The 24,709-nt window shown below is 35.0% G+C and overlaps 2 protein-coding genes across 8 annotated transcripts in view; one reads left to right on the top strand and one right to left on the bottom strand.

Annotated features, from left to right (window-relative positions):
• The window catches only part of opcml (opioid binding protein/cell adhesion molecule-like), a 176,969-nt gene extending 166,433 nt beyond the window's left edge, over positions 1 to 10,536 (top strand). For both annotated transcript variants that reach the window (XM_055208256.2, XM_055208255.2), the window contains 4 exons: positions 2,500 to 2,634; positions 2,725 to 2,845; positions 5,078 to 5,229; positions 5,506 to 10,536. In XM_055208256.2, coding sequence (XP_055064231.2) covers positions 2,500 to 2,634; positions 2,725 to 2,845; positions 5,078 to 5,229; positions 5,506 to 5,609 — 512 coding nt within the window. In that variant the 3' untranslated portion in view covers positions 5,610 to 10,536. The remainder of the gene's footprint in view (positions 1 to 2,499; positions 2,635 to 2,724; positions 2,846 to 5,077; positions 5,230 to 5,505) is intronic.
• A 3,824-nt stretch (positions 10,537 to 14,360) lies between these two features.
• ntm (neurotrimin) overlaps positions 14,361 to 24,709 on the bottom strand; it is a 372,932-nt gene continuing 362,583 nt past the window's right edge. For 2 of the 6 annotated variants that reach the window (XM_055208259.2, XM_055208258.2), the window contains 4 exons: positions 24,012 to 24,163; positions 22,314 to 22,349; positions 18,802 to 18,879; positions 14,361 to 16,574 (listed from right to left, as the gene is read on the bottom strand). In XM_055208259.2, the coding sequence (XP_055064234.2) occupies positions 16,474 to 16,574; positions 18,802 to 18,879; positions 22,314 to 22,349; positions 24,012 to 24,163 (367 nt within the window). In that variant the 3' untranslated portion in view covers positions 14,361 to 16,473. The remainder of the gene's footprint in view (positions 16,575 to 18,801; positions 18,880 to 22,313; positions 22,350 to 24,011; positions 24,164 to 24,709) is intronic. The other 4 variants (XM_055208260.2, XM_055208262.2, XM_055208263.2 and 1 more) reach the window with 4 other exon arrangements.

Below are 24,709 nucleotides of genomic sequence, written 5' to 3'. Positions count from 1 at the left end.
TCAGTTTAGATTTGTTTTTAAGTGGTGCTGTTGTAAATGCATATCACATCCTTAATGAAAGAACCTTTTTATGCACAAGAAAAGGAGTCGCAGGGAGAGATTGATTGCCCTGATTATTATTGCAATAAAACCATTATAAAGAAAAGGTTTTCTTCTTTTACTTTTTCAAACTTTTGTAAATATTTTAAAAGATTTAAACCTGCCAAAACCATATTACTACCATTATTTACATCTAAAGGCATTTTATAGCAGTGTATATCACTTGGAAAGGAATCAAGATTTGGGTGGTTGAACACCTGGCCCTGTTCAACACTTTGAGTTTTAAAAAGGCAGAGATTGAGTAGAGAGTTAGCTAAAAATCATTATAGATAAACTAAATAAACCTCACATTTGGCCTGTATAGTATTTTTGTGCATAAATGTCTGATAGCATCCAGTCTCTTCTCATCTGGACAGTTGAGAAGAGACTAAAAAAATCTTGGACTTTATACAATATTTATTAATATTATTGCCAGCCTATATTAAATTCTTTGGTTAGAAATAATAGAAATAGAAATGTTTAATTATTATATTAATGATTATAATATAATTATATGTTTAAATATAATTAATAAAATTGTTTAAATATATTAATTATATAAATGATTTTGTTATCAAGACCAATGACATTTATCAAGTCCCTACATTAACTCTTTCCCTGCCAGCGTTTAAAAATAGTTGCTAGGCAGCGACAGCATTTTTCACGATTTTCACAAAAGTTTAATGCCTTCCAGAAAATGTTCTTCTTTAAATATATAAACATACAATATAACAGACCTTTTGCTTTCAAACAAAAAATAATTCCATCCTACCTTCATTAGTTCTCTTATTATCACCTTTCAAATATGGGTTTCTTTATAAACACAAAATTTTGAGCAAAAAGCCGAGATAATTCCATTTTTGTGAAGGACTTTTGATTGAGATCAGATTCAAAACGATTCTCAAAACATACACGGACATACAGCTGTTTGCCTATAGGGCGATACATCCGAGTTTTATAAGTTGCGGAAGATAATAACGGTATTACGGATTGCCGGAAATACTCGTCATTGGCAGGGGAGTGTTTTCTCTTTATCGACGAATTAACTTGTCAATGGCGAGAAAGAGTTAAGTGTGGCCAACGCAATCTCATGACAGTTCGTACATATTTTATTCATACGACCACACTCATACATGTTTGCATGATTTGTGTTTGCCCCGTGACGTTGGGGATTGGGGTAGAGGAGTTAGAGGTGGGGTTTTATTATTGTTTTTATATACTAATTGTACGTTTTTGTACGATTCACTTCGTACGAATTAGCCAACTTGTAAGAATTCATGTGAGACTTTCAGCGGCATCTAGCAGTGAATTGCTTTAGGGAGTAAAAGGTCAGATTTTAAAACAATATTCAAAATGTAGGGTTTGTAATTTTCATTCATCTGATGTTCTGGGTATCTGGGTTTATTTTACAGACTTGTCCCCTTAATAATTGCTCAAACTTAAAAAAATACAGGATTGAGCCACATAAGGAGATAAGCATAATTGCCAACTTTCCCACAATCCCCAAGGCTGTGTTATTAGAAACAAAATAACAACCCAGGTCCATTCCTCAACCTTTACACTGAATGAAGGACCGAGGCTTTATTAATGAGATGGATTAATGTTGAGTTTTTCTAAACTGGCATTTGCACTAACTGCCTGCATGAACCTAAGGGCAAAACTTTATTTCTTTTCCTCTAAGGAATAGCTAAATTATTTCTGACCATGTGTTTTGGTTAAGAACCTAATCGGAGATAGAGGTGCTTTTTGTAAAATGATTGACTTAACAAGCTTTAAACAACAACAGGGGGTCAATCGGGATTGGCCAAGTATAACATGTTTTCCTTACTTGACATTCACCAACCTTGTTATGCCTTCAGATTGAGGTAATGTCAAATAAATCTTGTGAAATAGGAGGGATCAGAGCAAAATAAGCATGTCTGCTTTAGAAATAACCTGAGATTTTCTAATACCGGTTGTTTCTAGATGGAGCCAGCAGGAATTAAATAAAGCAGTAATAATTGTGGCATTATGACACTACAATGATGCATTTGATACAGCCTCCATCCTGTGCAAAAATTTCAACAAAAGGTTAAAGTTATACTAAAGATGGCTGACTGTGAGTGAAGTATTGATGTACTGTGACAGTGTAAAGTACAACAAGTGTAAATGTTCTTTAATATACATATTTTCACACAGCAACAAATACCATCACAGCACTTCAATCAACACATGTTTGCTGGTACACACTGTAAAATATTCCTGATGTCATGAACAGTGCTAATGATAATAATCATAAAGCTTTTTTGCACCTACTCAACATCTGCTACATTATATGTCTGTAGCCCCCTCAGGAGATTTATACTTTATGTAAAAGGTTAATTATGAAATATGATTTTACACGTGATAATGATGACTTATTCCTTGTGTGTTTTGGCACAGGTAGCAGAGTTATAACCGAGGGCGAATATGTGGAAATTAACGGAATCACCAAAGACATGTCCGGCTCGTACGAATGCATGACCTCAAACGATATCTCGCCTCCAGACGTCAGGACTGTTCAGGTTACCGTAAACTGTGAGTTTTGCATTTTTATCCAAATAGTTTCATTTAAATAATTGTTTAATGCTGGTCATTTCTCACATACAATAATGAATAATTTTACAGATCCGCCTGTCATTTCGCGAGCTCGGAGCACGGGAACGGCTGTTGGTCAGAAAGGGGTACTGTGGTGCGAGGCATCAGCCGTGCCTCTGGCAGATTTTGAATGGTTTAAGGGTGACCGCAAGTAAGTCTACAGTATGTGTGACCCAGTCTGTGAAAGTAATTTTTATGTGATTTACTGTTTTCTACATAAAATAATTCAGTGACACTTAACTTGTAGGGGTGTTCATAGTCATGACATGACACATGCTATGAACATGAAAGAGATTTTATGACAACTGTCAAAAAGTGTAATTTGATCAGATATGTAATTTTTTAATGCAAAAATAACATTTGAATTGTCTTTGTTATGACAACTTGACATTGACAAACTAATACATCATAACTTGTCATAAATCTGTCATAAACGTAGCAGAATAATTATCAAACTTAAGAAACTACCTAGCTTAATGGCTTAAAGGATTAGTCAATTTTCTCACCACCATGTCATCCCAAATGTTGATGTCTTTCTTTTTTCAGTCGAGAAGAAATTATGTTTTTTGAGGAAAACATTGCAGGATTTTTCTCATTTTAATGGACTTTAATAGAGCCCAACACTTAATACTTAACTCAACACTTAACAGTTTTGTTCAACGGAGTTTCAAAGGACTATAAACAATCCCAAACGAGGCATAAGGGTCTTATCTAGTGAAACGATTGTCATTTTTGACAAAAAATATTCTTCTCGACTGAACAAAGAAAGACATCAACATTTTGGAGTAAATTATCTGGATTTCTTTTTAAAAAAATGGAGTTATCCTTTAACATTACATTAAACTGTCATTTAAATGTCATTAAGTGTTAATAATATGTCAAATAATTTTAAATAGCTTAACAAAATGCAACAGACACATCAAAAGATTATACTTAACTTTATGTATGTGCACAATAAATAAAAACTGACAACTTACAGAACTTGTTCTTCCTCATACAGAGGGTTCTGAAATGTTCTGACATAGAAGAAAAAACGAACAAAACATTTAATTAATTTTATGTAATTAACTTTGCAGCGATATGGACACAACGCTGCATGGCTTAACCAATTATTGTACTGTTTTCATAAAATTTTAGACAAATCGGTATCCAAATGCAATAGAATACAATTTTATTAATTGTAATTATTATTATAATTATTATTATTGAATGATTTATTTAATTTGTTAAACACATGGAGGAAACTTAAAAAACATTATAAACTGAAGAATATTCATGATGCCATTATAAAACTATTTGACAGAGTATAAACACTTAATGACATTTTAATGACACATTATATTTGTACCACTGTAGTTGAGGTCAAGAAAAATATTCATGACGCTGTTATAAACCTATATGACAGAGTATTAACACTTAATGACATTTTAATGACACATTATATTTCTACCACTGTAGTTGAGGTCAAGAAAAATATTCATTACACTGTTATAAAACTATATGACAGAGTATTAACACTTAATTACATTTTAATGACACATTATATTTGTATCACTGGTACAGTAAAAAGTGGTCAGTTTTTGTCTTGGTAATGTCAAGTTGGCATAACAAGTTATGATGTATTGGTATATGTCAAGTTGTCATAACAAAGACATCTCAAACAATGTCATCTTTGCATTAAAAATGACATAATTGAACGAATGACACTTAATGACAGTTGTGCATAAAATCTCCCGAAAATAGTCCCCTTGGTAACTTTCAATGTCAGGTGACTATTTTTGGGCAGTGCGTAATATCACTACGCCTGCTGCAGCCATTTTACATCAGCAAAGTCTTTAATTATTACGCCAGAATGAGAGTATAGTTCCTAGCCATTTCTGCCTAGAAAATCACAACTTTTAATTTTCTGTCGGTCTTAGTACACAATGTAACTACAGAACAGTCAAGTTTTTAATAGGAAAAATATTGAAACTCTTTGGTTATGTTTTAGCGTGATGCTAATGGTCTAATCAGATTCAATGGAATGTGCTAAGCTATGCTAAAAGTGCTAGCGCCAGACCCGAAGATCACATGAATGGATTTCAAAACAGTAAGAATCAAATGTTTAACTCTAGGGGAGCTGGAAAATGAACATATTTTCAAAAAAGTGGAATTTCCCTTTAACCTGGATTGCACAGACAGTGTTATATATAATTTTTTATTTATAAACGGCTGTTTTTCCACCTAGAAATATACAAATATTTTGGTGGAGAGAGGGTATGCAGGATCCAGAAATTGTGCAGGCCTTATTCAAACCTGTGTTTTATATGTGAACACAACGAGACCACATTTTGCACATGCTAGACCACCACAAGCCATTAAAAAAAGTTGTATATTTTTACAGAATCTTCAATGGACTCAATGGGATCAAGATCGAAAGCAAAGGGAAACAATCCATGCTAACCTTCTTTAACGTCTCTGAAGAGGATTACGGGAACTACACCTGCGTGGCTATGAACACTTTGGGGATAACAAACGCGAGCATTATTTTGTACGGTAAGAGTTTGCCTCTAATGACTTAACATGTCAATTTATGCACCCAACCCATGTCAAGTGTAACTCGGCATAGTCAATGAGCTTCTCAATGTGTCTGCCTAATGCAATTAAATCAACTCTTGTCTCGTTGCCCTGTGGCTTCCACCAACACTTACGATTGCTAAACTGCATATTTGTAATGACGTCTTCAAACAACATACAGTAATGCATGCTGAAATGCACGGTTGTTAGCGTGTGGGGTTGCACATCGCATTCAGACACTTTGTTTTCCCACAGGCCCCGGAGCGATACACGACGTGAACAATTCAGCATCTTCGCCAACCAACTCGTTCTTGCTCCTAACGCTCGTCCTAACGCTCTCGTTCCTGAGCAAGTTTTGATGCTAAAGCACCTGCCCGCTTCTCAGTACCAGACTCACAGTCCCACACACAGAGGCAGAATACTTTATCGATTATTATTATGTTTTTATTATTTTGCCTTCAATTTTATTTCTGAGGGAATAAGGTCAGTGTGGGTTTATGGGTCTGTAATAGGATGCTTTGGGATTTAACAATATTTCGGATTTTCAAATGGTAAACTGGACTGTGAATGGAGTCAGTTGTTAGCCGGGTAGAACTTATAGATCCAACTACAGTGTATGTGTCTCTCCAACCTTTTGTATGTGAAAAGAGAAGCAAAAATTCATGTAATCGTGAATAACTGAATGGTTATTTTGCTCAGTATTGAACTGTGTGACTTGAGGTTACTGCTGTGTCCTGTTTCATGTAAAATAACATGGTTTTCTTTTTTTATTAAAATAATGTAAAAAATGACAAACAGCAAAAAAGAAAGAATGAAAAAAAACAATGTAATATTTGATTTACTGTACATGTACAGATGTATGCAAATACCGTTCACACATTAATAAGATCTATACGTTCATTATAATATAGCACACAGGCGGCATAATGCATCCTCCAGAGTTCATCATCATTATGTTTAAATAACAGAGGAAAATTAAAGACAGCTTGCATGTGTACCGAGCTGACATACAGTAGTTACATGCGGTAGGATAGGCTCTTTATCTGGTCTAACATACTGTACTTTAGGGTAGATGCGTTTTTTTTACCGTACAGTAGATTGTACATGTATGCCCAAAAAAACAACAACAGTATATGTGAGATACTAAGATGCACAATAAATCTGTTCCTCATACAATACCTTTAGGTTGACAGCCGTACCAAATTCCCACATGGGACAGAGGAAGTGATTTGAAGAATTATGTATCACAGTATGTGTAATCGCATACCTGATTCACAGGAATCATTTTGTTAGCATTCAGATGTTGATAGTGACACATTTCATACCACCAAAAAATCATTGTGTACTTTGTGCAAATTCCCTTATCATTTTTTTTTCATTTCATCAAAATGCTTTGGATGAGACTTTTATTATTAAAATGTTAAAGCTGTTCTTTCTCAGGTTTTTGGTGCTGGGTTTCTTTCAACTGTGTATTATTTTGTATTCTTGAACCTTAATGGAAAAAATACATTTAACAGAAGCCAAAACCGTTATCTCAAATGGTATATTAAAAAGATAATATGAATATAAATATATATATAGATAGATATTTAATATCCTCAGAGGGGGAAGTGATATAATAGACACATTTCCTTGCATATCTGAAAATGATAACCATCAATTTATGTGTGATCTTTAGCATTAATTTCCATACTAACATAATTCCATATAAATGTCAAGTTGTGCATGTTTGAGCAGGTGAAGGAAAACTGTAATCAAAGGTTTTATTCATTGAATTGAGTTATTTCATATCTTATTCTTCATAAGCCTGCTGTTTTTAACCACCACAATTGTGTTCTGTATGAAACATATCGACACAATTATAGGAAAGTTTGGATGGCAGCAGTGTTGTGGAAAGTTACTTTTAAAAGTAATGCATTACAATATTAAGTTACTCCCCAAAAAGTAACTAATTCCACGGAAAGTAATGCTTACGTTACTTTTAAGTTACTTTTGCGTTACTTTTTCTTACTTGGCTGAGGCTTGATCTCTTTCAGGCCTTGCAGGTGTTTTTTATGATCGCAAAAATGTCAAGCTCTGGTCTGCCATCTCCGTTTCTGACTCAAACTGTTCCCGCTCAGGCGCACAGAGTGCGTAATTCTACGTTAATATGTTTAATTCTTAATTATTTTATTTTTAAATTGAATTAATTAAACTGAAAAGTAACTCGCATTACTTTTTTAAAAAAGTAACTCAAATATTAATGTGTACATTTATAAAGTAATGCGTTATTTTACTCGTTACTTCAAAAAAGTAATATTATTACGTAATGCGCGTTACTTGTAATGCTTTACCCCCAACACTGGATGGCAGTAATATTTATTGATCAGAGACTTACATTAAGCCTGATTTTTATAATTTCGTTTGATAGCCTGTCCTAAACACGCATTCGATTCCTACTTCTTAGCTTGCATTGTATTATTTGGGTCTGAACTGCAGTATGTTTCCACGATCACTGCATGCATACCACCGCAAGCATTGTACCTAGTTAAAGCCACACTAAAGAGTTTTTTTACCTTAAAGTAACGTTTCTAAAAAAGTTTCAGTCGTTCATCCACTCGAAACAGGGTTCGCTTTGCAGCCCTCTATCGGCCAAAACCACACTAAAGAAGTTTCAAACCGTCAGGTCGCGGTCCTTTAGTTCGAGTGAAAACTACAAGAACTTGCTTTACCAATCACAGCCAGCTTTGCTGCGGTAGGCTAAATTATTTACGACAGTGGTAATGGACAATTCCGCTTCCGACCTGTAGGGGGAGCAAAGAGCAAAAACTCTTTAGTGTTGCTTTAAGAGTTTCACTGTATTTGTCTGTCACTTTTAAAAAAAAATTCGGAAACCAGAAATGTTTAAAGACACAAATTACGCATCTGAGTTGGAGCAAATGTACGTAATGTTTTCAAACGAATGCACCAGGGTTCGAAAAAACGAACTCTTGTACTGTAGTGAAGCATCCCAATTAAGAGCTAGAGGAACCCGTGAGGTACGTACAGACACTCAACCGGCATTAAACCTCTCAAACAAGACCTTGTCCATGAGCAGTCAGCATTCAGCGAGAACCGTCAACAGCAGTGCATAAATACACTAAAGAGTGATGGTTCAAGGGCTGCTACATCACTGAGAAATAAATACGTGCTCATACATTGTAAATTGCCTTTCAGTTAAGATTCCTCTGCCTTTTAATTTGAAGGATATATATTGCCTGAGCCTTGCTATGTGAGTTTAATGTGACTTATCGAAAGTTTTTTTGTGACTGAATAGTGCGTTAGTTACCTTGGCTTGGCAGAGCTCTTTAAAATGGTTGTCGGTTCCGAATGTTTCAGGGTGTGCGCATACGTCATCTTTTATTGTAGATTGGGAACATTAATTAGACCTCATTGTAAACAAAACATCCATAAACGTTCGCATTTACGGCACATTCACACAGGGCATAAGCGTTAACGCTTCCCATTCACTTTTAATGGGTGATGTCATGCGTTGCCTAAATGAATTGTGGATCCGTCAGCGCCGCGTCAGTGCCGTTGCTCGCGGCAGAAGTTGAACATTTCTCAACTTTTCAAGCAGCAACGCGTGCGTCAGCCAATTAGATCGCCTTATGCAAATAACCTAGGCAGAGCCAGCCAATTACGTTTATGGAAGACTGGAGCATGTGTAGCGGCCACTGTGATTGGCTGTTGGCCACGCTTCAGACAAACCTTCCGTTAAGCGTTAACACTTACGCCCCGTGTGAATGCGCCGTTACTGTAAGTATGACTGACAAATGCTGTATGTGAGAAACAAAAACGTTCAAATATGCAAATACAAACAACATTTATCCTGTTTTTTCATTGTTAAAGCTGCAATTTGTAACCGATATAGCCTCTATATCGCCATCTCTGTTTGAAACATGAAATTGCAAGTAGCCTACTTATTAAAGTTAAACTGACCTTTGCCACAAATTTGTACCAAACCGGGCACATCATAAAGTATTATTATAAGCTTACCATTGTAAATTAGAGTAAGATAAGGAGACACTAAACACTAATTTGCTTAATAACGTTTTGTAACAAATTATGGATTGCTGAAATTGCTAATAAAATTAAAAGCACCTTTTCATTGTTATGCTGTGTACACACTAAATGCGAAGCATTGCGTTTCTCGCTCTAGATTACTTGCGGTATTTAACTTCGTGTCATGCGAATATTTCGCTTAAGTTTAATATTTTCAACTTGCACGAAGATGCGTTTGAGGCGCATGTTTTCCCGGCAATCGCCCCACCCAATTCACGTCATTCGCACTGCCGCGCGAGTTTGTGTATATTTGCGTCTTTGCATTCACTCTGTCTGTAATCTGTGTGCGCAAATCGTTGAATTCACGTTTGGTGTGTACGCCCCATTAGCGTTGTGCCTTGCGTGCAAAAATCATGTATTTACATTTTTTTAACCTAATAGATTCAATGTCAGCCCTAAAAAAATAAGTTTTGTAAACAGTTCAGTATTGAATCAAATACTTCAACTTAATTTATCTTACAAATGAAATAATGCAAATATAAACAAATCATATTTTATTCATTATCATTAAGCATCAGTTGTTTCAAGTGACATTGCCCGATGATTTCTTGTGAGTTTAGTAACAGGTTACCAGTACATAGCGTAAATAGGTTGTACCGTAGACTATATCATTTTGGTATTTTGATATTAGTGGTTTTTTAACACTAATATTGTGTCACAATGTTGGTGAAGATGCTCCTGACATTGATGTCATTTTAACTGTTGGGATATACAATACAAACCACAGACTTGAGCTTCAATTCTTTGTGCAATGCTGTGGGGACATTGAACAGTAGTGTACATATTAAATAGAATTGCAAACCCATTCAAGTTGTTTTCCTTTTATTTGATAGATAGATATATATATTTACTATCATCTCGTCCAAAATGCAACCATCCAATGATAGCACTTTTGATTACAAGTTGGTTTTGACATTAGTTTTATTTCATTTTCATGGTACAACACATCCACATCAACAGTGTTTCATTCAAAAGTGCCCTCCCTTGAAAAACTGTATTGTATGTTTGTATTTATTTTTCTGACTGTCTCTATCTAGTTCGGGTTGTAAAGTGTATGATACCTTAACATTTGCGACACACAGCTCTCTCTCTCTCAATGTGCATGTACAGCCGTAGATGTATTTTTCTTTTTTTACTATTGGAAAATGAGTAAAAGACTGTTGTATGTGTTCTGTGTAATAAAGTTAAGAATATTTTCTTCTAGTTTGGGGTTGTTAGTTATCTAACATGCTGTCTTGTAAATAGGCGCTAATAAAGAAATGGAGGCTGTGTTGAAATAGTAAATATAATTACAGCATTATCAGCAGAGCCTTTCAGCTGTGATTATATTCAAAGTATAGCATAGCCTTGAGTGTGTTATGTTTTAATATTTCATAAAAGCAATAATAAAATGTTAGGAAAATACATTCATTAATACATAAGTGCCATACTTCCACTAGAAAATTTAAAGTCAGCTTCTCTGTGTTGCACAGTAAAAAACTACAGTAGGTTAACCATTGGTTACTAGCATGTGTTTTAACACAGCTGTTTTAAACAAAATGCACACAGGCCCAGAATGAATTACTTTAAAGAAAAAAGATTGTATCTTATGCCTTTTCCAAAACAACATTATTATTATTATTATTGTAAACTGTCAGAAAAATCTGTCACTGGGGTGGTACCCAAAAAGGTTCATTTTTGAGTATACAACACATAACCCTGTAAAGCCCATTACAACATCAGGTCTAATAAAATATACCTGTACATGTTTTTTTCTCTTTAAAACCACATTTACACAAGTAATAAGTCCTATTGTTTAACCCTGCATTGATTTTGAATGGTTGACTTTGTAAATAGGTTTGTTTTCCTGACAGTGGACTTACAAAACCTGCAAACCTGCCTTGAAGAACATGACTTTTTTATGGACTAAATAAATCAACAATCGTGTAAGTAAAATGCCTAAAATCTTTTTTTCTGTGATTAGTTATATGTCTAGATCATGCAGATTTTAAGATGCAGCTGAATGTTTTGATTATATAAGATTTTGAGCTTGTTTAGTCAGTGTTGTAGTTTTACAACGTTGGGACTGAAGGGTACAAAAATGTACCTGTGCACCTTGCACATTACATGAATTAGCTGTACTTCTAAACTGTTAAAAATGTACTTTTTTAATCATATCTTTGGTAGCAACAAAATATAATATTTATTTTAAATATCTTTGATACTATTTTGAGTTTTAATCTTTTTTTTAAGATTATTAAATACGTTTTTAGGTAATTAATTATTTGAGACTTTGAAAGTATTTTCAGAAATTATCTTATTATTTATAAAATGTACTTAGCTGGTCCTGTTTTCTTTTCTGGGCTTTGTTTGCTCAAATATCTATTTTCTGCATGAGGGCCAGGTAATAATGTTCTGGAATGTGGGGTGGGGGGTACAGATGCTATTAGCATTATAAATAGACCCACAGTCCTTTAGGGGTAAAATATACCAACCTATTGCGTACCGTAAGGAACAATTTTGTACCAGTTAAATTTAAGACCTATACAAAACAATTAACTTTAGCTTTAAAGGTACACAATATTTCCTTAAGGTACAGGAATGTACCCCAAAAGGTACAACATTGTATTTGTATACCTGTAAGGGTACAAAACACCAGAACAGAACATGGGGTGGTAACCTTTCAAAAAGTACACCTTTGCACCTAAAGAGTTCACATTAGTACCAAATGTATACATATCTACACATGTTAGGACTTTTTTAAAGGGACACTACAGTTTTTTTTTATTTGCTCATTTTCCAGCTAGAGTTAACCATTTGATTTTTGCCGTTTAGTAATCCATTCAGCCGATCTCCGGGTCTGGCGGTACCACTTTTAGCATAGCTTAGCATAATCCATTGATTCTGATTAGACCGTGAGCATCGAGCTCAAAAATAACCAGTTTCAATATTTTTCCTATTTAAAGTTTGACTCTTCTGTAGTTACATTGTGTACTAAGACCGACAGAAAATAAAAGTTGTGATTTTCTAGGCAGATATGGCTAGGAACTATACTCACATGTTGCCGTAATAATCATGGACTTTTATTACGCAGTGCCCAAAAATTGTCCTCTTGGTAACTTTCAATAGCAGAGGACTATTTTCGGGCACTGAGTAATATTATGAAAATGTTGAGCTTTTTGATCGTTTTTGAGTGCGATGCTAATGGTCTAACCAATGCTGAGCTATGCTAGAAGTGGTACTGACTTTTTTTAGACCTGGAGATGGACTGATGGATTTCAAAACGGTAAAAATTAAATGTTTAACTCTAGGGGAGCTGGAAAACAAGCCTATTCTTTTACAAAAAAAATGGGAGTGTCCCTTTAAAGGGTACTGCCCCAGTGACAGCTTGAGACCGTTTTGTTTCTGGAGAGTGTCCATTATTAATCTAGTTTACCTCATTTGTCTCCTTACACCTCACCTGTATTGATGATGCGTTCGCTGTTTGGCTACAGTCCTAAACAAGTCAGCCAAGAAATGTCATGTCAAGTTAATGTGGTTTGTTTAAATGCTTATTTATTCACATATTTGTTGCATGCTCCAGGGCGGCGCTCCTGGGTACCTAGATAAAGAAGTCCACATGGAGTACAAATGGAAGAGAGAAAGGATGCTCTTTTGGGGGGTGACGGGAGGCGATTGTCTACTCGTACCCCCAAGCATATTTCGAGAAGAAAAGGTGATCATTTGCTGGCTTTTCTGCTTTGTGTTGATGTCGAACATTAATAGCCGGTGGACAAAGGATTGGCAAGAGCTTTGTAATCTCTTGCACCTCCTTTACACCAGTGGCAAGGCCAGATTTTCTTAACTGCCTACTCTTAAATTTACATCATTTTACAATACAGTGGGGTTAAACGGATTACATTGTTTGTTTGTTTTTTGAGTCATGAATTGAATTATTTTCGGATCTGCAAAAAATGAAAATTATAACCACTGTTTATATGCAAAGACCCCAATTAAACATAAAAACTAACAATACAGCAAAACTGCAAATTTGTGTGGGCATCCTCTTCAAATGTGATAAATTGATGAGGCTGCTTACAAAAATCACCAGCTGTGCCCCTCTTAATTTTCTTTAATAGTTGTCACCTGGCCCTTCAATACCTCTTTTTTTTGTGTTCGCACAATGAGCGACACTAAAGCAAAACTATCGAACGAAAAATAAGTGCCCAGTGAAATGCGAGTCTTTAATTAAGAGTCTCTTTTTCAAACACAGATGGCTCTTTGCTTTTAGCATCACAGCTTTCCTCTTAGTAGCCACACCACTCAGAGCTCATGCGTATCGTCCCCGCAGGCTATGTCTGTCAAATCCCTTTAAAACACATACAAGAGTCACACCTTTTTCTTTAACTAGAACGCAAGATAAAATGTGCTTAAGGTTTCTCCGCATTCAGGCTCGAAATTATTGATCAGCCTTGTGAGAGTTCGATGTCTAATCTTTTTTTCAAAACAAACACTTGATGCTTAAATTGTTGTTTGTTGGTTTCTTGCCAGCCATTGTACAGTGGCGCATATACAGTACATTTAAGCAATCAACGACCTTGAATTTTCATATAAATAGGAGACCATATGGCCGCTCGCACAAGCTGCTAAAATGACAGCTAGTTATGCATGCATATAAAATATATTTGTATATAATTTATAATAATATGTATAAACACAACCGTTCAAGAATTACAATTAGACCGCAGGCCAAGTCTATTTAGATACAACATTTTATTATTGTAAGTCTTAAATATGAACACACCATCTCCATTAAAGGAAATTAAACAAAAACAGACCATCATTTCTTTTATTTTTTACAGAACAAAGAGTTAAAGTACTTTATTTTATTCCTCTCCAAAAAAACATGAGGGTGTAAATCAGTGTGAAGAAAACCTCTCCAGGCAGGTTATTGAAAGTTTGGGAGTTTAAGAATTAAAAACAGATTTTCCCCCCAAACATCCATTTTCAAATGTTTTTTTTATTATTTGTGAAAATGTAAGTTGTTTTTTTCTTATGGGTTGAGGCAAATGATGTCAAACCAACATTACCTGCTCAGATTATAAATTATTTAACTGGGACAAGGATACAGATTTTTATGTACCCTTTAAGCCAAAACAAGTTACAGATATGAACTTTAAACTGTGGATTACAGTACATCTCGATACAGTATACCGTATATGAAATATGAGGACTGTTCTTTGGTCCCTACATCTGTAAAAATTATACAGGAATGCCGAAGAATACAACTTTAGGGCACGAATCCAAAACTGGGACCCATTAAACTGCACATACAGTACATTACATACCCTTAAATACAACTTGTGCTTTAAATTCACTAAACTCACGGCAGAATGACTTTCTTTTTAATCTGAATGTTCTTCAGTAAAATAAAATTTTAAGAGTAAGTGTACGTATATCTCACTGAGTTTTACACAAAACAGAACTTTAAGTCAAACCTTACGGGGCGGTTTCCTAGATTTGGGGCTCATCCTAAAAATGCATTATTGAGCTGCTTTAATTTAAAAACACATTGTACTCACATATATTAACATAATATCATTGCCATTGTTTTGTCTCAAGATGCACACCAGTATTGTTTTTTGTAAGGTTTGTTTGTAAAAATAAAAACTTGGTACTGTCCTAATATAACTAAACTCTAAAAATGTCTGGGTTATTTTTGACCCACAATGGGTAAATATTGGACAGAACACATGCTGGGTTAAAAATAACCTAATGTTGGGTTGTTGTTTTGCAACCATGGGGTATAATAACCCAGCATTGGGTCAGTTTTAACCCACTTCTGTCCAATATTTACCCATTTTGGGTCAAAAATAACCCTGTCATTTTAGAGTATAAGGTCTAGTCCTGGATTCATCTAAACCCTGTCCGGGAAACCGCCCCTAAATGTGAAAAGTTTCAGGATTAAGTCAAATCTCATTGTTTCAAACTACAGACGTATCAGGACTTGTGATTGTGTCATATGATAATGATGGTGATGGGCAGAAAAGTCTCATCTTCATGTTTGAAAGCACAATATTTAAACATCAGATTTTACAAGTAACTGCAGTAATATTTTACTGGTACCTACGTAACGCAGAAACCATGAAGAAATAAATTACACAGCTTTAGAGCGAGGAAATAACAAAACTAGAAAACGCTGCATTGTATTAAACAGGTTCACAATTTTAGTAAAAACAACTGTGCATATTTTTCCTTTGTACAAGTTTATAGATATACATGGATGTTAGCAGAAACTACAGTGAGGTGAAATAAACATTTTTCTGCTTGAATAACTCAAACTACATTAAAAATCAACTTATATTTTTGATGACCATCATACTTTATGTCTAGAAATCAGGTAGGCCAGTGAGGGGATAATTCTTTGGATTCCCTCGCTGGGTCCAATAATAAAACCCACATGCCACATTTTCATCTTTTGATTATTTTTAATTAAATGTATTTAATTAAACCTTTCTTATATATTTTTTGTTTTATAGAATTATATCAGTGAGTGCTTATGTGGTTCTGCATAGTCCCTGTGTTTTATTCTGGTCAACATAAAAAACTGATATGTAATATTGTTTTCATTTTTGTGTGCATGTGAAATACTAAAATAGAGTTTGGAGCAAACGATAACACAAAACAGACATGACGTGAACATTAAAGAATTTTTAAACTGTGTTTTTTGCTGCTTATTTTGATCGGCTGTACAGTTATGATACAATACAGATACAGTATAGCGACAATCCAAAAACAGAGACAGTTGCCCTTGCAATGTCATGCCTTTGATATAATGACTTTCATATCAACGTGGTATTCTATGAGTTTTAAGGGGTTACAGAGTTAAAATAAAATGACAATCACAAAATAAATTAAATATTTAAAATTAGACATGCCTCTCTGTACTTTGCTTTTTAGTGAATACAAAACATTGTATTCTGCAGGGCAAAAAAGTAGTTACGATATTAAACTCTATAATAAACAACAACAAAAAAATGCATGATTATTTTTATTAAAAGAAGTACTTGGGTACCCCATGCACATTTTGGGCATTTTTGGTAACCCGTGCACGATTTGCGACTCCAGGTGTGAATAACAATGATGTCACACACATTTGATCCAATGAAAACATCTTCACCATCAAAACTTGAGCAAAAGTTGTAGAAGTATGATGAGAAGTAGACAGGTGGGTGTGAACACTGTTGATGTGCCGCTGTTGCCATCCTGAACTGCTCCGGGTCCTGGCATTAAAAGATTCACATACGTGTTAGACGATAAAGCTTTGGTCTCTAAATATGATCTCTAATACTGTATGGAACTACTGCAGAGCGCTAACCTAAGCATTCTATAACTATGGTTTTATCCTAGTTTCTCTTTCTTTTAAAGGGGCAGCGGTCAGCATTTTCTAGCTTTATAGCACTAAACCTTTATTGTCCCGACTTTATGATAGGTTAATATAACTTGCATTACAATTTCAAACATCTGATACAATGTACTTTATATGTGAGCTCTTGAAAACACTAAGTATCTACATTTATAGCAATAAATGTATTTTTGTGCAGTATTTATAATGAGAGAGAGAGAGAGAGAGAGAGAGAGAGAGAGAGAGAGAGAGAGAGAGAGAGAGAGATGGACAGATGGTACTGTACAAACAGGCATAGATAGATACTGTAGATAGAAAGATACTGTAGACAGACAGACATACAGAGAGTATATAAAGACAGATATAGACAGACAGTTATATAGCTAGATAGACACATAGATAGATAGAAAGATAGCTAGACAGATAAACAGCCAAATACACAGACAGACAGACAAACAGACATTACAGACAGACAGAGACAGGATGGATAGACAGACAGACAGACAGACAGACAGATACTGTAGACAGATAGACAGACAGTTATATAGCTAGATAGACACATAGATAGATAGAAAGATAGATAGACAGCCAAATACACAGACAAACAGACATTACAGACAGACAGATACAGGATAGACAGACAGACAGACAGACAGACAGACAGACAGACAGACAGAGAGAGGATAGACATTATAGATAGACAGACAGACATTATATATAGACAGGCAGATAGACAAACATTATAGATAGACAGACATTGTAGATAGACATACATAATAGACAGACAGACAGACAGACATACATACAGAGAGGATAGACAGACAGATACTGTAGACAGACAGACAGGATAGACAGACAGTTATATAGCTAGATAGACACATAGATAGATAGAAAGATAGCTAGACAGATAGACAGCCAAATACACAGACAGACAGACATTACAGACAGACAGAGACAGGATAGACAGACAGACAGAGACAGGATAGACATTATAGATAGATAGACAGACAGATAGACAGTATAGATAGACATTATAGTTAGATAGACAGTATAGACAGACAGACAGATAGACAGAGATTATCGATAGACAGACAGCGACAAGACAGACAGACAGACAGACATAATAGATAGACAGATATACAGACAGGTAGACAGACAGAGACAGGATATACAGAGAGACATTATAGATAGACAGACATTAAAGACAGACAGACAGACAGAGATTATAGATAGACAGACAGCGACAAGACAGACAAACAGACAGACATTATAGATAGACAGACATACAGACAGGTAGACAGACAGAGACAGGATATACAGAGACAGATAGATAGACAGCCAAATACACAGACAGACAGACAAACAGACATTACAGACAGACAGAGACAGGATAGACATTATAGATAGACAGACAGATAGAGAAATAGACAGACATTATATATAGACAGACATATAGACAGACAGACAGACATTAAAGATAGACATACATAATAGACAGACAGACAGACAGACAGACAGACATACAGAGAGGATAGACAGACAGATACTGTAGACAGACAGACAGACAGACAAGATAGATATATAGATAGATAGATAGATAGATAGATAGATAGATAGATAGATAGATAGATAGATAGATAGATAGATAGATAGATAGATAGATAGATAGATAGAAAGATAGCTAGACAGATAGACAGCCAAATACACAGACAGACAGACATTACAGACAGACAAACATTATAGACAGACAGACGGACATTATAGATAGACAGACATTATAGATAGACAGATAGACAGACAGGCAGACATACAGACATTATAGATAGACAGACAGAGAGATAGGTAGACAGACAGACATTATAAATAGACAGATACCAATTGTGTGCTTAAAAAAACATGCATTACTACATAAAGTGCATTGTACCAAAAGCCTAAATTTGAGTGAAAGTTAACCGTAGATAATGACAGCTAATCTAATGACATCATCATAGATCAAACAAGTCACGTTAAAATCTTTATTAGTTTTTTCTCTAGCACTTTGTATCAGTTGATGAGTTTGCAGTAATTAGTTGGTATTAGATTTAAATCATTAGGGCATCACAAACCTTCCCACAATTCATTGTTTTCAAAGGCTCTTTGCTTTAAATCGGATGAGGTCATTTCTAAAACAGAAGCGGTCTCCGCTACAAGAGAGATTGTGCAGCACAACACTTTACAAAGCACACACAATACATTTGAAACTCACTTCTACAAACTATGCAGCCAGTGAACTGGCCCATCAGTGCTAATGGACAAACATTTTAATCTAGATTAGCCGGTCCCCGCCTTAACATTTATCCATTAAGTCAATCGAGACGTCAGAGTATTCCTGGCAGTGTTCCTGCTTTGCTGTGGTACCCAATCCCCAATTCACAGATTAGCATCTTAAGTGAGGGTCTTTATTGGTCACATTTGTGTAATAGGAGCATCTGCTCCCCTCATTTCAATCCAACCCATTCTGTGCTTCCACCATCATTACCCTACTGTACAGCACATCCTTGACCATTCATCCACTGAGGTCAGGAGTAATTGCAGTCGCTCATAAACAAGCTGATGACTGAAGGTGCAGCATAACAAGATTACAGAGAAGAGCTGCTACACGAACACATGGACAAATGAAGTCATGCAGTAATCTGAGCTGTGTGGTTGAGACAGTAAACAAAGAGTGAAAGTGAAATAATGATGCTGGATTGATACAAGCCATTAAACTCGTATTGTGACGATGATGCAAAATGTGGGTAATAATGTTTAAATGATTGATCTAATTACAAATTATTTATTTAATTACAAAACTTTTAATTATAAAAACTTTTAATAAAAAATGTTGAAATCTATACGCCCTTTGACGCCTTTTTTCCATGCATGGCTTTGGTTGCTTAGCAACGGCAGACGCAAGCTCTTTGGAAAGAAGAGGGACAGTGGGGCAGTCGCGTTTTCTGTGCGTTTTTTGACGCAAAATGTGAAGCGTCCCTTATTCAGCTTATTCATCAAACCATAGTGGATATCACAACTTGCGAGAACAATATTTAAAATTGAAAATACTTAATATGTTTATTCTTTCAGCTCAAAGCCATCACTGTTACTCAAAGCCAAATTTCAGCCCCAGCAAAACAAATGTTATGTCATGGAATTAACAAGGGTGTCTATTAAACTTTTCCTTTTGATGGGACTCTCAGAATGAAGTCTAATTTCCCTTGGATTTAGAGAAGTTCAGTAGTCTTTCTTTAGGGACAGCAATCCAATTATTCTGCAGCCACAGCTTACAGTAAATCCTGCATGAGCGTAATTATACTAATGTGTGCTTCTCACAATCAAATTCAATGCTATAAATGACTCCCGGGAGAGGACATGCTTACCCATCTCACACTTTTAAGTGGAGAAAAAGCTTAGGACGTGATTTTATACTTGGCAGAGATTACACATTAAAACACATCAGTGACACCATCACAAACATAATGTATGTATGGCTATTATGGTCAAGCTTTCCTGTATAGCTCAAACTCCAAGGTCAGAGGTTTGATTTTCAGGAATGCATGAAAAGTTCAGATGCAAAACCCTCAAAGTCTGTCTGAATATTTTTTTGTATTGTATTGTATTGTATTTTAACAGGCTATTATTGTTTACTTTAATGGCAATGAAAAGTTTATCAGTTGGTAAATGAAACTCCTTATTTTCACATTTTAATTAGGCTTTTAACCAATTTTGCTGCAAAACCCTCTAAGTGCATGCAAGCTTTTCTGGCAAAAATCTAAATTTCCAAAAAATATATTTAAAAAAAATCAATAAAAAATGGGGGGGAAATCAGTTCCTTGGACAAGAGATACACTGTAAAAAAAGATAAGTTTGAGTTAATTCAACTTAAAAATATTAGTTAACTTGTGTAAAATCATGTGTCAACTAATATTTGTACAATTTTGTCAAAACATATTTATTATTATTTTATTATGTTATTATTTTGTTTTATGGTGCTACTTAGCTGTATTGTTTTAAGTTATGAAGGTTTAAACAAACCAACTGCAGTTGAATTGATATTGGAATGCACAACCAAAAATGAGATTTCTGAAAATTTCGTTTTGCAATGAAACTCTTAATTTTTAAGTTGAATTAACTAAAAAAGTAAGTTACCTGGTTGCCCTAACATTTTTAATTGAACCAACTTTTTTACAGTGTAGTAAAGAGTTGCAAAATCACTAAAGATGCAAATAGATGTGCCGTTGTTGTCTTGCGTGTACTTAGAGGACTTTGCTGAAAAAGGGATGTTTAATGGATTACGACAACAAATTGGTATTTTGAATGGTCTAATTTTAGATTACACAAAAAATTACTTTACTGATTTACTTAAAAATATAGTGCATAATTTTTGCATCCATTTTTTTAAGTAAGTATTATATGGAATTTTAAGCAATTTATGCAATTGCTTAGAATTTCAAGTAAAACTTACTTAAAAATATAGTGCATAATTTTTGCATCCACTTTTTTTAAATAAATCCAGTGTACTATTTTTTACAGTGTATGCGGATTTGAAGCAAAAGTATTTGATGAATATTTAATACACGTCGAGAGCATTCAGTCAATATCATTCAGTCAATATCATTATCTCATTTTTAATGGAGGTGGCGTTTAGTGGATTTTGCATCTGAGCTCTTTACATGATAAAATAAAAGCGCTGTAAGATTTTTTTTTGCATTAATGTCTTTTAAATGCAAAAATGTAAATGTTAGGATAATGATAATCACAATGGGAAAGACTGTTTGTTTAGTGATGTGAACATGCATTTAAGGAATGAAATGGCAAGTGTGAGGAAGTGTCACTGCAGTTGCGAAACAGTGGGTTAATCTCAAAATTACATTAAACAATTTCTGTGTGCACATTTATATTTCTTTAATCAAAAGATGGCAAGCAAATTCGTAACAAATAATGGGATAACATGGTACTGTATGACCGCTATATTCACATACTGTACCATGGCATTTACACAGTAAAGTATTTTACTAAACCATATAGTACTTTTGTACAAATCACCCACAGTTCCACATAACATCAAAAATGTGATGCTGGCAAGTACTTACAAACAGCAGATGAGTGCATGCATTGAAATGATACCATGCCATGGTGCAGAAGGGTTAGAAAGGATAGAGTGACAAACAAAAAAGAGAAACAGGTTTAGGATATTGAAAACAGAGAGTCATTCATCAACCCAAAGTGGCTGAGGCCAGTGTCAGTACCCCTCCATTGCCCAAGCGACAATTGAGACTGTCAGTCAAAGTGCCAGATATATTATTGACATTACAAAATGGAATTTTAAGCTAATAACCCCCTTAATAAGAATAGCTAGTGCCCAATTTACAATCTGACAATCACATTCTGTCAGACGAAGCAAGACAATTATATTACCCCGTTCAAACCGGTGGAAATTTCGTGCGTGCCAATAAACTTGAGTGCTGTATCAACTACTTCTCCCTGTCACGTTGCGGTTGATGCGAAAATAACCATGTTTGTGTCTTATTTGCTTATTATACACACAGGAACATGCTTTAGGAGGTGAGCGGTCCGCCACATGCCCATGCACAGTACTAACCTTGCAATAGCGTTGAACTAGTGGGTTCAATTATTTCTATTGGCAAAAAATACACAGTAAACAGAAATACATGAATCAAGAGCAAATGGGGTTGAAACTTGGAGATAGTGCCTAGTGAAAATCTCAAAGATTAATTGTTGCACGAGTCAAAAACTGCAGTGTGGAAATTCATTTTTTTACTGGCAATGTTCGAACATTATCAGCAAAAGCTTCATTTTTTTATTAACTTTATAAAAGTTTAGCAAAAAAGAGATATACATCGAGGTCCAGAAGTCAGAGTTCACATTATAAATCTAAGATTCATAATTAAAAAAGTTATTATTAAAAGGACGCTTCACTTATTTTGAAAGTATGCTCATTTGAAGTGAAACATTTGATTTTTACAGTTTTGGAATCCATTCAGCAGATCTTCGGGTCTGGCGGTACCACTTTTAGCATAGCTTAGCATAATCCATTGATTCTGATTAGACCATTAGCATTGTGCTCAAAAATAACCAAAGAGTTTAAAAAAAAATCCTATTTAAAACTTGACTCTTCTGTAGTTATATCATGTACTAAGTCCGACCGAAAATCAAAAGCTGCGATTTTTCTATGTTACAGCCATTCTGCAGCCATGTTATATCAGCAAAGTCATTGATAATTACGCCAGAATGAGAGTATAGTTCCTAGCCATATTTGCCTAGAAAATCGCAACTTTTAATTTTCCGTCGGTCCCAGCACACGATGCAACTACAGAAGAGTCAAGTTTTAAATAGGAAAAATATTAAAACTCTTGGTTATTTTTTAGCGCAATGCTAATGGTCTAATCAGATTCAATGGATTATGCTAAGCTATGCTAAAAGTGCTAGCGCCAGACCCGAAGACTAGCCGAATGGACTCCAAAACGGCGAAAATCAAATGTTTGCTTTAGGGGAGCTGAAAAATTTGCTTAAAAGTGGAGTGTCCCTTTAACTTATTTTAAAAGTCATAAATAGTTAAACAAAATACTTAAAAACATAAATAAAACAAGGCAACAGTGTGATCTAAAAGAATAATAAATATTGAAGGGACAGTTCACCCCCTAATGAAAATGCTTTCACAATTTATTCACCCTCATGTTGCTCATGTAACCAAACCTGTATGAGTTTCTTCTGTTGAATACAAATTAAGGTAACCACACAGTTGACGGTACCCACAGTATTTCTTTTTCCTACTATGAAAGTCAATGGGTACCATTTACTATGTGCTTACCATCATTTATCTACACATCTTAATTTGTGTTTTACATGATAAACATAAGATTGAGAAAATATATATTTTTTTTCATTTTCGGGTGAACTAACTCTTTAACAACAAAATGGGTGGTCTTGACCATGTTATTGCTGTAGAAAAGGTCAGTTTTTTTGCAGCCATTAAAACAAACTTGAACCATGCTGGGAACATGGACCATTAGTTTTTCACACACTAGAATGCACGAAAACTCCATTAAATGGTGTCACTAAAGCAAAATGTGGACATACTGTAGCAAATACAGATAATTTCTTCATCGAATTCATTTTTTAAGCAAAATAGAAGAAGTAAACTCAAACTGGACCTCACTGCATATACCATTTATAGCTTCATTATACCATTAAACTAGCTTATAAAATGCTACTGGAAGTGTAAATGTAAAAAAGCTCTATAAGTTTCCAAACCTTAGCAGTTAATAACAAAACTCACCATACAGGAGAATGCTTGTGTTGGCACTGCCGAGTTTATTGGTAGCCAAACAAGTGTAATTGCCGTAGTCCGTCTCTGACACGTTGAAGAATATCAGCTTTGAAAATGCATCGGAATTCTCGATCTTAATGCCATCAAAGTCACTGAAGATCCTGGGAAACAGTCAGCAAATAGGGAAACTTGAAACAGCCCAGAGCGTTTATGCCCCATCAGAGCCTCCTTTGAAGCTAGAGGTTACATTTATGACAACATCAATGTTTTTTTCGGGACTGAGACTGTGTCGGGCATTTAAAGAGGCAGCTGTGGGAGTGAATTACTGTCAGCAGAACACACATACAAACATGACATATATGCAGATTAAGCACATACACACATGCCTGTTTAATTACGATACAATGTTGTGACAACTTATTTTTTACACCAAAGACAGTTTGAGAGAAGATACCGAGATGTGTTCCAACCAAAGGTGCCTACACGTGAAGCGTTTGCCATCGAAAATAGGACATATATGACAGCGTATTCTGTCACGCATGTAGAACTGCTGTAAAATATTTGTCCTTCGCTTTTCAGTGCTGTCAGTGCCACACAAATACTATAAATGTGACAGATACAGGTAGTACAGTAAACTTGTCAATCACTGAAATGGAAACAGAATACCACATGACTGTACACATTTATCAACCATCAATACTGAAAAA

This window comes from Misgurnus anguillicaudatus, chromosome 12 (genome assembly GCF_027580225.2).
Source record: "Misgurnus anguillicaudatus chromosome 12, ASM2758022v2, whole genome shotgun sequence".
Classification (NCBI taxonomy): Eukaryota; Metazoa; Chordata; class Actinopteri; order Cypriniformes; family Cobitidae; genus Misgurnus; species Misgurnus anguillicaudatus.
The sequence above is the reverse complement of the archived record's forward strand: the minus strand, read 5'-3'. Positions and strand labels throughout refer to the sequence as shown.